Consider the following 13,830-nt stretch of genomic DNA (forward strand, 5'->3'; position numbering starts at 1 on the left):
CAGATTAAGTCAACTCTGGTAGTGATTTGGCGGATAATAACAGTAGGGACTGTTAAGACTAAGGAGAGAGAGATGACAGAGTGTGGGCGACAGAAAAGTTGTCACGGACTAAACGGCTGGCAAATGGAGGTCTGGAAATTCTAAAGGGAAAGACAAGCCTGTGAATGTTCTCATTCGTCCATGTCGTCGTTATCCTCAAAGCAATTTCAGTCAAAAGCAACTGGACTGGTTATTTGTCTAGGAGGACGTTTCACCTCTCATCCAAGAGGCTTCATCAGTTCATGTACGCATGTGACCAGGCTGGGACTGGTCCAACTAACTGGTGTGAGATCCAGGTATTTAACCTCTCACAAGGCCGATGATGTCACTGGAACCCTTTGTGCTCCAAGGGCCAACGACCATCGTTAGAGCGACAGTCGTTGGTGGGAAGTTTGTTTCGACTTGGTTAGTGCTCTATTGTGTCTGAACGACAGTGGTTGGGGTCACAGGAGGACATTTGTGAACAGTTGTTCTTTGAGGTTAGATTTTTGAATCTCCTGGGAACGGATGAAAGGGCAGCATTGTAAATTGGAGATAAGTGGTGTCTCAAGAGAAAGACATTGTTAAAGAATTGTTTCAGAAACATTGTATTGTAACTGTAACTTCCTCTGTCCTCTTCTAGATCCTGGTGAACTCCATCACGCAGCCGGCATTGCTGTATGAGAATGTGGTGGTGAGCGACGGGAGCCCCCTCCTGAGAGATCTGCTCTTCAGCCCAGATCACCAGTACTTATACACCCTCACTGATCAACAGGTATGAAAAAAAACACACACTCCCAATATAATGATCTAGCAGTGCAGCCCATAATGCAGCCCACAGTTGCTGTTGACAACCCGTGGGATAATGATGACTGAGTATCTATAGTCATTTCGTGTCTGGTGATTTTGTGGACAGATCCAGTGAAACATGACAGCCTATGGCGTACAACTACATGCACACTTAGCCCAGCATGTGTGGTCTAATCTCATCTTCAACCGCTTATCCATGTGTTGTGGGTTTTTTTATATTTTTTAGTAGGCCTTTGCATGTTTGCAACAATATAAACACACGACTTCCATACTCCTATGCACCTCACTGCTGAAAATAGATTGGGCGAAGTTTGGAAAGCGATAATAGAAGAAAAAAAGAACATGAATTCAGTGGGATAGCACCATAAAGACTTCATGAGAAAAGATGTATTAAGAATGCACACTGGGGGAATGAGCAATCAAGCCAATTACCACATACATACAGTACCACATGCAGCGCATGAACAAATTTGCAATTTAAGCAGCACTACCGACGCACACGAGAGTCATAAGTGCTAATTAATATCATGAATATTAAAATGTGCCATATATAGAATGAAGCCCCACACCACCCTTCCACTGGTGACATGAGGATCGGTAATGTGAAAGATTTGTTATTCATATAGAAAGATATTTTTGACTTGGAGAACGACTGTTTTTCACTTTAAAGGCTTCACATTTCCTAGGGTAAATAATGCAGACGAGAGATTAATACAGAAAATAAAAAGTTCTGCCATTTTTTACATTCAGGTTTTGAAATCAGGAAATTGTAGAGGACCTAACCAGTAAGAGCAACCTGTTTTATGGCATTCTTCATAAAAAAAGATGCTTTTCAACCTTTTCCAACAAAACATCAACAAACAACAAAGGAACAGAATAGTTTGGTCATAAAATAAAGTCAATTTACAACAACATCATTGCAAATTAAGCTTCTTTTTGACAATATTCAATGCTCATTTTTATTATGTACAATATTTTTGATTTCAAACTGTGTTATCTCTATGACTTTGTTTACGTGCACGAAATATTCTGGGTTTTGCTTGTTTATCCTACTTAGATGTTTACATGGCTAATGAAAATTAAGATTCTATTAGCATTCACGTTTACATGAAAAATGGGATTTTTTCAAAATGTTCCACCAACGGCGGACGTTTTGGACCGTGTAAACACAGCCTCCTTTTTTAACCTTTGTGATGTACATGTTCAAAAACCTGTTGATATCCAGGTCTTTCATTATGTGTAAACGTAGGTGTGCCTCCCCTTCTGACTCTGAATGAGGGCTTCTCTTTTGGGCATGCATCTCTCAAGACTTGCAAACTGTCGGTTTCTTGGCTTGGTTTGGGTACAACAACCACAACAACCACAACCGCAACGCACAGAGCCCATAAACTGCAGTAAAGAACCCCGACTGAAACAGGATGAATGGGATGTGCACATGTCAAAATAATGCTTCTAAAACCCAAATAATATTGGCATATGCCACGTCTTAATCAGATCAAATCAAATGCTATTTTCGGAAAAATACGTTTTATTTGGAATATCCAAATTAAATATCCGGTTTGCATGACCTATATCAAATTCGGAGTATTGTCAATATGTCATTATTCAGAATAATAGTGGAATCTTGAATCTAGTGTGCATGTGACATACTCAGTGACTTCTCCTTGCTGTTACTGATCTCATCTGCAGCGTAATATGTAGAATATTATCCTGCAGTCCTGGCGTGTGGGTGTTGTTATCTTAAAATGACTTCATCGATGAGAGTTTGATACTGCAGAATTCAGCTATGGCCGTTCCCTCGCCTCCACTCTCCACTCTCCCCCTTCTCCTTCCTTTACCTGCACAGTTCTCTTATCTCATAACGGTTAATGACTGCAATGTTATAACCTTCAACTAGATGTCCCAGGTATGTAGACAGTAACTGCCATGTGAGTGCTGCGTAATTTACCAGCAATTAGACATAATTGACTTCCATGTGGCTGCATAAGTGCAAAGAGGAAGCGGCGTGTAATTGATACGAATGGATGGCGTTTTGTGTTGATGTGACAGGGGAAATAAGGCCCTTCGATCATGGATAGCAGTCCACGAGGCTGAAATGTACTAAACAGGGAAATCAACAAATACATATTAAAGCAGAGAATCCACCCACACAACAATTATTACAGAATGGGATTTAATTCTCAAATTTATTAACATTTAAAATGGGGTTCAACTGCAGCATTAACAAGGTAGAAGCAGTATACCAATTGTGTTCTTATATTAACAAAAGTGCAGGCGGTAGAATTAGGCGGAATTTCTACATACCAACATGACAGTAACACTAGATTAATATTACAAAAACTACCGGCACGAAGGTCAAAAGTACCGTATTTTCCACACTATAAGGCCCACTACATTATAAGGCGCACCTTCAACGAATGGCTTATTTCGAAACTTTTTTCATATATAAGGCGCACCGCATTATACAGCACATAGAATAGACGCTACAGTCTAGGCTGGGGTTACGTTCTGCATCCATTAGATGGAGCTGCGCTAAAGGGAATGTCAACAAAACAGTCAGGGGAGGTCGTCTTGTTGCTTCCTCCATTTCCGCACCATTGATATGTTCATGGTAAACTCTCTGGCTGCTGCTCTATTCCCGTGTTCTACTGCGTGACTTATGGCCTTGGGTTTAAACTCTGCGTCGTAAGCGTGTCTCTTAATAGGAGCTATTTTGGGCTCTTTACACGAACACACACATGGAAATGAAACGGCACGCTTCGCGCAGTTATATATCTCAACATGCACCGCGCGTTACTTCTTCTACGGGGGAAAATAGAGTCAGCGGCTTCTTACCATAGTTGCGAGACCTGTTGTGGCTCAATGTTGGTTCATATATAAGGCGCACTGGATTATAAGGCGCACTGTCGGCTTTTGAGAAATTTGAAGGTTTTTAGGTGCGCCTTATAGTGCGGAAAATACGGTACTCACTTTTGTGTAAGAAAAATAAGGTCTTCGGGAAACCTTCAGAACAATATATTTACAAAACTTGTTGAGCTGTCAACAGAAACTAAGTCTTAAGCGGTGATATCGGGATGATAATTCCTGTCTTCAACAAGTTTCTCTGTTTTAGTCAGCAGTGCTAAGCAGCTGCTCAGCAAAAGGAAGGAAGACCTTGGAGTGTTCAGAGATTTCCCCTTTTGACTCCTGTCATCTGCATTAAAGATGACTGCTATTGCCACCAGAACGTCTTTTTCAATTATTAAAGCCAGTGTTTTATTTTTGATGAGCACCGACATGTCCAGTACATGTCCGTGTATGTTAGTTCAGTGACTGTGAGGAGGTCTAGTGACAGAAGCGCAGCTTTGCAGTAACGGCAATGCTTCCTTTTTGAGACGATACGATGTGATTCAGTACGTCTGCCACTGTTTTCACTCCATTCTGGAGAGGAATTGTCTTCTTAGACGTTGAGAGTAGACTGATTCAGAAAACAGTTGCTCCAATTTCTATTCAACATTTTGGGAGATATGCTTCATGTTCTTGAAAAGCGTTTGATGAAAAGATGTGTTCCATTCTCATGTGGACCGTGTAGCATTAGAAACCACAGCCAGCCCCATTAGCCTAGCATAGTGTAAAAGGAAAGAGCTAGCTTAAAAAATGGCACCTTTAGATTTATAAAGGTGCCATATTGAAACATTTTATGTTCTTAATCTGTCAAATCAAACAAATGTAAACGAGACAAGTTGAACTATAATATGTTCTAGTAGAAGCACATAATGCATATGAACCTGAAAATGAGTATAATAGGTCCCCTTTAAACCTGCATTATTTCTAATATCCAACAGGTGGCAATTCTACTGATGCCAAATAGAAGTCATATTATATAGAAGTAAATAGTAAAATTCCCCGAACCACTGGATAACATCACGTAGTTAGATCTATCGCTTATACAGTCTAATCTCCACAATGTGTTTTCAGCTGTTGAGATGCTTTCAGGGGGATGCTTGTTACTTTGGAAGGAGCCAGTCTAGCTTTTTTCACCAAGACCCCGGAAGAGCGCCAGGCTTTAGGCCGAGTTCACATAGCGGACAAACCGTGGAATTACAGATTCCGGGTTCATCATGTAATGCCATTAGCCCCCAAAAATAATTTTCCCCATAGACTTACATGGGGAAAGAGGCAACTGCATATCATTGGAAACCTTTTTGTGTGTCACAACCCCTGCGGAATGACTGAACTTGATCCATTTGGTCCTATAACATTTAACAAGTCAAGAAGAGCTGCATGATTAAATCATTTTATCAAGTTAACAGACTGCTAAACTGGAAGTTATTTCGGATTTGCTGATGGAAGTCTTTGCTCTATGGGCCACACAGTGCTGAAGATCTGGGTAATTTTATGAGCGAAGAGCCAATGAGAAACTCATTCATAGGAATGATTAGGGTCATATCTCATCTTTATTAAGTGCCCTTAATGCATCCATGGCTTCCCACTGCTTCCAGTCTTTATGTTAAGCTAATTGCTTGTTTTTCTTGCTAGCAGATACGGGAGCGGTTTTAATCTCCTCATGTATCTCAGCAAGAAAGAAAATAAGTGTATTTCCAAAGAAAGTCTATTAATTTACATGTTAACTATTCCTTAAAAATATCCAATATCAATAAGGGCTGGATGCAAGTTGGTCAGTTTATATGATAGCTTCTCTTGTACTAGCGAATTGTTGCTTCACATCAATGCAAGGGTGGCAAGCCTTGTTTAACATTTAGTCTTTTTAGTATGTGTAATCATGTGTATATGAAAACCAACTAATTGACATAGTGGATGAGATGGCCATCTCTTTGTAAAGCAGGAATGGCCTCGCTTCAACATAAACAAAATTCACAGTCTGGTCAGAGAAAAAGAGAGGGAGGTGATAGTAAGTAATTGGTTTGCAGGATACGGTCTGTTCCGTTCCCCGGTTTTTCCTGCCTCATCTTTTCAATATTCTTAGGGGTCCTCACTTCTGTCTCTCTCACATGGAGGGAATTTGTGGAGTAACTGCTCTCCCAGCAGCAGCTTCAGACAGCACCAGTTAAAAATAAGGATCTTCCCTCTGCAGCAGAATGTGAACTTGTGTTCCAGACGTGTACACAGAGCCTCCCTGGCCTGCTGATGAGGAGTGTCTTCCTACCCAGAGGCTGTGTGGACTAGATATAATATATAGGGGTTTAAGGTTGCTGGCCAAGCCCTGGGGTGTATATACTTGTGCTTTTTATTTTTTCCAAGCCAAATAAAATGTATCCGAAAGAAAAACTGCCCCAGTTTTCTCTGGACACTTAGTTACATTTACTTATCCAGTCTAATGAGAACAAGTAAGGAACAGTTCCCTGACAGGAATAGCACAGAGTTTAACCATGTTTGACCAGCTGTCTTGAGACAGCAGAAGTGTCGAAATGCAGTCACTTTTTCCCAAGAGTCTGACTCTCCAAAATGGCTGCCAGAGGGTGTGTCATGTCAAGAGGATGAGATGGTAACGGTAATTAATATGATGGGAAATAACATTTTCAAAAAGAATTTAATATACGAGCTGCTTTAGTTATAGCCTTGACTCCACTCTGTCATGTATTTTGTTTATTTTATTGATGAAATGCAATAAATATTGTTAATGCGATATAATTAATATTCTTTGGTAATATGTACAGTGTTATGTCATGCCATTGGATGTGGATTGAATTGAATTGAATTTCAGATGTGTTTAAGCAACATCTGGGTTAGAAAAATGTTGTCCAACCTAATGCTGAATTTATAATGCTAACATTAGGCAGAAGCTAATAAAGATTAGCGTGTTGTGCATAGCTGATAATGTGCAAGTCCAATTTTGTTCTGTTCAATATTCAGTTAGCTTTTGGAATTGGCCCTTGGCTATTGAAAAACAGTAACGCAGCATTAGTAGATTTTTTCCTCTTCCTTTGTTTTTTTTTTTCTTGTGGGAAGCTAAACAAGCTGTCAACAAACCATTGATATAGCATTACCTTTTGAAGTGGTTATATTTGTTACACAGTTACACACCCAGCAGACACATAGGGATCCTCTCTTCTTGAATGTATGTCGCTCGCATTGTTGGAAAATTTCTGTTTTGAGGCAACAGAAATCGATTGTGCCATTCACTAAGAAAAACCTGGTCTAATGTCATTGGTGCAGCCTGGGTGACCAGATGAAATTCAGGACAAGGTGAGCTGGGAGTGGATGAGGCCTCCAGTACATTACATTCAGTTTGAACAGTAACAGTAAAACATGCAAGAAAAAACTCTACACTTAAAAGTTTTTGCTCATAAACATGACATCTGTAAATAGGGGAAAAAACTGGATTAGTGTTTGCTTCCCCTTTATGCAAAAAGCCAAATTCTTTCCGCCAGACTTTGCAAAACGATTTGGTCCTCGGTGAGTCCTGCATTAGGACTCTTCTCACCAAGTAATTTGAAAGCCTGTTATATACGTACTCACCGGGATTATCACTTTCAGAAGTGAGGCATACCTTCACCCTGTTTGTCCTCTTCTTCTCCTCTCTTCCTCATCTCCATCCCTCCCATTCCTCTCTCCTCGTTGAATAATAGAAATGCCAAGTGATGAGAGCTCAAACATCAAAAAGCCCATTTCCCAGCTTGACAGAGCAATTTACCTTTTCCCACATTCACTCACACACATAATTAAAAGTGCTGGATTGGACTGCTGCGTATGGACTGCGTATCTATATAGCAGCACTGACTCACATAAGCATGCACACACACATAGTGCGAAAACATAAAACTGCCCGATTCACCGCGAGAGGAGAGTTTTCGATTAGCGAGCGATGGATTTATACATGGCTCTCTTTGTGTCCCCGCTACACACACTCACACACACTCGTACTCACACAGACTAGTCTAGCAATGTTCTCTTACTCCATGTATCGTTGCCTGCCTCTAGCTTTTGGTTGCTCTCTTTCTGTTCAGTGATATCATGTCATTTTTGTTCTCATAAAAATGAACAATGGCACTAAATCAATTGTATCATTGCCGTTGTTTCCTCGTTACATGTTCCAATTGTCCCAATCTAATAAAACAGCAGGGCGAGGGAGATTTTTCATCCTGTCACCGCTCTCTATCGTTGATGTCACTGAGAGAGAGATATTTCTTGTATCCTGTACCTCCCTATGGCTTACATCACCTAATTGCTTTAAAGTAAATTACTAAATGGATTACTGCTCATAATTTATTGATTTCTAATGTACCTCCTTTAAACCAAATTACTCGCTTTTCATGTAATTGGTAGTCTTGTTTGCATTATCCAGCTATGAGGTAAAGCTTTGTATGCCACCTATTTCTCATTATCATAAGTTATTCTTTTATACTTTTATTTCAACACAGACTATCTTTTATTCGTTAAACTAATTTAATCTTTGTTGTTTATTTAGGGATTTGTAATCCACTTCTTGTATTGATGCGCAGTCCGCCTGTGAAGCCGAGCCCAGTCTCTGATCTTTGCTCCGCTGTAGCATCACCACCACATTTCAACTACTGATCACACAGGGCAAGGTCAAGCCTCTACGCTTGTAAAACAGCTTCGTAAGGTGACCCCCTTGGCAGGAAACGCCTTTGCCCCTGTCTTTGTGAAAGCGCTCAAAAAGTAGCATAATGGTCTGATGATGTACCTCCGTATATCGATTTAGCTACAGCACAGAAATGTTCTGCACAGTGGAGAAACCCTACCCCTGGCACCACATCAGAGAAGGTTCATATTCAATTCACTCAGCATTTACTGCTCTTGGAGGTCAGGGAGAAAAGACTGGCGTGTGCTCCTTTTTAAGCAGTTTCTTTGGTGATTGTCCAACTCAGAAGTTGCCAAAAAATATTTTTCAGTGAAGACTGAGAATAATGAGGAGGATGCAGAGATCTACTGGAACTGCCCTTGGGCCCTGTCAGCTAATGGGTCAGTTGTGTTTAAGAACTGCATGTCTGAGCAGTTGTTTTATGTGGGCAAGTCGAATTACGTATACATAATACATTTTATGTAGTACAGTAGATCCTAGCATGGAAAGTTAAGATGCTTAAAATAACGTCATATTTCCCTGGGTTGTTTTTCAATTTTTATCACACATTTGCTGTGTGAGGTCAAAAAATCAAAGAAAGGACTTACACAACATTTTATGAATAAAAGTTGTTTCCCAACTAACGCACACACATATGCACACACACACACACAAACACACACACACACACACACACTCTCACACTCACGCACTCACTCACTCACTCACTCACTCACTCACTCACTCACGCATGCACGCACTCGCTCACTCACTCACTCACTCACTCACTCACTCACTCACTCATTCACTCACGCACGCGCTCGCTCGCTCGCTCGCTCACTCACTCACTCACTCACTCACTCACTCACTCACTCACTCACTCACTCACTCACTCACTCACTCACTCACTCACTCACTCACTCACGCACGCAGCTCACTCACTCACTCACTCACTCACTCACTCACTCACTCACTCACTCACTCACTCACTCACTCACTCACTCACTCACTCACTATCGCACGCATGCACGCACTCACTCACTCACTCACTCACTCACTCACTCACTCACTCACTCACTCACTCACTCACTCACTCACTCACTCACTCACTCACTACATGAGTGATCAGCAGATCAGAATTGTTACTTTTGTGATGACCAAAGAGATAGACAGCGAGAGAAAAGTGTCTCTATGTGGTTGAGAGGAATAGCGTGACTTGGGTTTGAACAAGGTAAATGGAAGCGTTGATTTATGTCCCTATTTATGTATGTGTTTTTGGGTCGGTTTGTGTGTTTATATTCCTTTGAATAAAGTAGCAGTAATATATTCAGCTAGCAGATGGTTAGCTTTAGCGCTGGGGCAATTCATCGGCGTAATTGATGTCGCTTAAGGAAATATGTCGACTTGCATGAATACAAGGTTGCATGATGGCTTAAAGCATGTGTTCCCTGATTCCCCCTGAGAACAAGCTGCAGCTAAAAACCTTGCCCACGATCCACTTAAGTGTGGGAGTATTTTAGACAAAGACCCAACAATGTGGTGCTCTGGAAGCTCTGCAAACTGGAAATGTCTCATCGCAGCAGTACAACTGCTGTGTACCAACACCTGTTTACTGTTGTCCACACCCATGCATGATATATATTAGGATTTTCACATTTCTGTTAGTTGGGAACTGATATTTTGGATAGTTTCAGTCAACGGCTTCTTCTTTGAAGTAAGGGGAACACATTGTTTTTGTAGTCACTAATATTCAGGGTGTTGTCCACTGTAATCTTAGCGTGATCCAGACAAAACAGAATTTTGCCTTATAACTGTGATTATTGTCCAGATTTGGCAGATAATATATGCTGTCAGGCACGTGCTGGCTATCCACACAGCATCTGGATGTAAAACTGCTAATGTTTCCCATTTTGCACTTATTGTTGGGATATGTCTAATGCCTGCTGGTGATGGAGAGCTAATGAAAACAAGGATGTACTTTGAAAGGATAATGATGGAGAGATCCTCTCTGTATTTTTCTTCGGTTTCTCTTCTCTCTCTTTCCTCCAAGGTTGTGTCTGTCGGTGTCTACTTGTGATCTATGGCCTCATTTGCCGTGTTTTTCGGTGTCCAGCCAAATTCATGACAGATGAGAGCATAACAGAGAGACAGGCAGAGGCAGAGAGAGCAGGGGGAAGGAAGGAAATTGGACGGAGAAACAAATGAGTAAAATAAAGTTTTTAAAAATAGTGTAAAGGAAGGGAAAGAAAATTTCCAATAATTGACTTTCCTGCATCGAGGCATAATCTTTCAAGAGACAATGGTGATGCACATAAGAGTCCTACCCCCACTCCTAACCTGCTTGTTGTGCACATGGAGAGCGCCCTTGTTTGCATTAAATTGTAATCCATATCCACATGTTAGAGATCGTATAGTTTATTAACTCGCACGTGCAGACCATCTTTACAGAATGTGCACACCACAAATTGCATGTCTGCACTGCTGCTTACGTGTGTGTGTTTGTGTGGCTTGCAGACTAAGCCATCCATCAGCCTATTGTGAAGTAATAGCACCTCATATTCTCCCCCACATTATACAGAATGGACAATTACAGCTGGGCCTATAGCTGACATCGCATGGGCCCCATATGTGGAATGAAACATCAGTCGCAATTACATTTGTGTGTCTTTCTCATCCATCCTTTGCTGCACCCCCCCCCCCCCACACACACACACACACACACACACACCACTCCTTCCCACCCACCCCCACCTCCTCATCTGCCACTAGGCAAATTAAGAGCCTCTCTATCATGACCCAAATGAGAGAGTCTCATTTGTAGCAGTTATTTATTTGCAATAAACTCTCCCCCATCATCTACTCTGCTCTCTCTCTCTCTCTCTTTCTGCCACTCTGGAAACATGACAAAAAAAGAAAAAGCATCTAAATCCCACTGGAAGGTTATCATGTCCACAAACGCTGCCCATTATTAGTTTGAGGACTCAAATTAATGGTTAAAATGGACATTTGTCCACTGTGATCTCATTCCATCTATCTTCCTCTACCTCATCTCCTAATTCCCCTGCTGCTTTACCCCCCCCCCCCCCCCCCCCCTCCTTCCTCTGTGTTCCCCTCTGCTGCAGCAAATAGACCAGGAATGAAAATGCCATATTTAATATAAAAAGGTGGTTCTCTCTAATTTACACACACACACACACACACACACACACACACACACACACACACACACACACACACACACACACACACACACACACACACACACACACACACACACTCTCCCTCCCTCCCTTGCTTGCCACCTCAGTAAGACAAAGAGTCTTTGGCTGAGCATCTCACATTTCCTGTCCCATTATCTGTTTTCTAGAACTCAATAATTGAACTGTTCCATTGGAATACATCATCTGCCCCACGACCACAAAGCCCCATTGAATAAACTTCTCTCCGTGGCTATTGTGCTCGAGTGTGACAGGTATTTTTCCCCCGTGCTCTCTCTATCAGATTGGATCAGGCTGTATAACTGGCATAGTATTTGTCCAAGCACAAGTAATGACTACAATTTGCTGCTATTTGGTGTCCTGTAAAAGGCATACGCCGGGTAATGGTAGCATTATAATAGTTATCAGATACAGGTTACTATAATCATGCTATGAATCTGCCATAAGCTTTTGTGTCCAACTGTACATCAGAGGGACACAAACGGAGGAGATGTATAGTCTGGGGTGGAATCAAGGGATAACTGTAATCTACTTGCGAGAGGTGCTGTTATGAAGGCTGGCTAGGGAGGCAACATTGTTTATATTATCACATAAGCAGCATATACATCCCTACCATAAATGCAAGGGATTTTCAATTACACAAATCCTACAGAAAGTCTTCAACCAGTGTGATTTTTACTGTAATAAACATCCATTCCGATACAGCATCTGGGACCAATGGATGTTTGAAAGTTTTGTGGCAAATGTTGAGATATTTCACTGAACTTTGACCTGCTGGTGATGCAATATGATAATTCAGGGGACGTTGTGGCAATCCATGTAGTCCTTGAGATGCTTCAGTCTTTGAAGACTTGAATGCCACACGTATGCTGATAAATTCACACACCAATTAAAAGACGTGTCGCCCTGCGGGAGGGCAGCAGAGGCTGCTCCATGCAGTCGGAGCCATCTGATGGAAGAACATATTTGAAGTACACAGTGAAGTGAAAACCAACACATGCATTTGTGTCTGTGATTAATCATGCAGCAGTTGTTAGGGCAAAGGACATGAAAAGAGCCTGTTTCAATGTTTGAAGGTTGTGAAGTTAAAAAAAAAATGGGTGCATGAAGGAAGAGTTTCCTCTTTGAAGGTTTCTACACTGCTGCGCCTGCAGCTGCCATTAGAATTCACCCTCCCCACCTTCCAGCTCACCTGGTGTGCCTCCTGCCTCTACAATGTTATTGATGTCGTACTTCACCTGACGGAGGCAGCTGAAGGTCTGTGTGTGTGTGTGAGTGTGTGTGTGTGTGTGTGTGTGTGTGTGTGTGTGTGTGTGTGTGTGTGTGTGTGTGTGTGTGTGTGTGTGTGTGTGTGTGTGTGTGTGTGTGTGTGTGTGTGTGTGTGTGTGTGTGTGTGTGTGTGTGTGTGTGTGTGTGTGTGTGTGTGTGTGTGTGTGTGTGTGTGTGTGTGTGTGTGTGTGTGTGTGTGTGTGTGTGTGTGTGTGTGCGCGTGTGCGTGTGTCCACGCGCCAGTCCGTTTTAACATGTCTTGAGTGGTCAGTGATGTATTTAAAATACCTAAAACTACTCCAGAAAACTTAGCTCAAACTCTCAATTTGGTCCAAATTGAAACTTGTGTGTGTGTTTGCCTGAGGCAGCTTCCTGTCTGCCAATCCATAACCAGCACCAAGTTGAGATAAAGCACATGGATGCTGGATACACTGGTGATATTTGAGATTTAAGAGAAAGGGAGAGTAGACCTGAGTGTGCACAGGTAAGATTAAAGTATTCTACAACCCGGGTGAAATGCAGGGTACCTCTACTTGATAATCATGCAGAAAGATGGTGGATGGTGAAAATGCATGCGGCAGCATAAATCTGTTTAATGACAAGAGAACTATCTGTGGAAATGGATTTCTTAAATGATAATCCCTCTCACTCTCCACTCATGTCCATGTACTTCTTTGGTTGCAGTTTCAGAGGCAGGTAAATTTGGACGCCACTGTTTGATGTCCTTGTTAGTATCCAAGTTCTCCGATTTCCCCAAAGAGATCATTAAAGTTTAATCTTATCGTAGTCATGCAGACACACAGATGGCAGCCGGTAGAGATTTAGCGGACAAAAGCAGTAACCCCTGATGGTGTTATGTACAATAGCATATTCCTTGCAGGGAATTCACAGGCATTAAGCAAGCTCAGTCCTTTTAATGTTCTAATAAGGGTAAGTGTAGATATTCGTCAACCGTGTGCATTTCAGTGTAAATCAAACCATAAAAGGGAATGA

General features: G+C 41.6%; 1 protein-coding gene across 1 annotated transcript in view; it reads left to right on the forward strand.

Moving 5' to 3' along the window:
• Positions 1 to 13,830, forward strand: part of LOC310951185 (plexin-A1-like) — a 264,511-nt gene that overhangs the window by 125,152 nt on the left and 125,529 nt on the right. The window contains exon 4 of the mRNA XM_083919308.1: positions 662 to 793. Coding sequence (XP_083775434.1) covers positions 662 to 793 — 132 coding nt within the window. The remainder of the gene's footprint in view (positions 1 to 661; positions 794 to 13,830) is intronic.

The sequence above is a fragment of the Echiichthys vipera genome, assembly GCF_963691815.1.
Source record: "Echiichthys vipera genome assembly, chromosome: 9".
NCBI classification, from domain to species: domain Eukaryota; kingdom Metazoa; phylum Chordata; class Actinopteri; order Perciformes; family Trachinidae; genus Echiichthys; species Echiichthys vipera.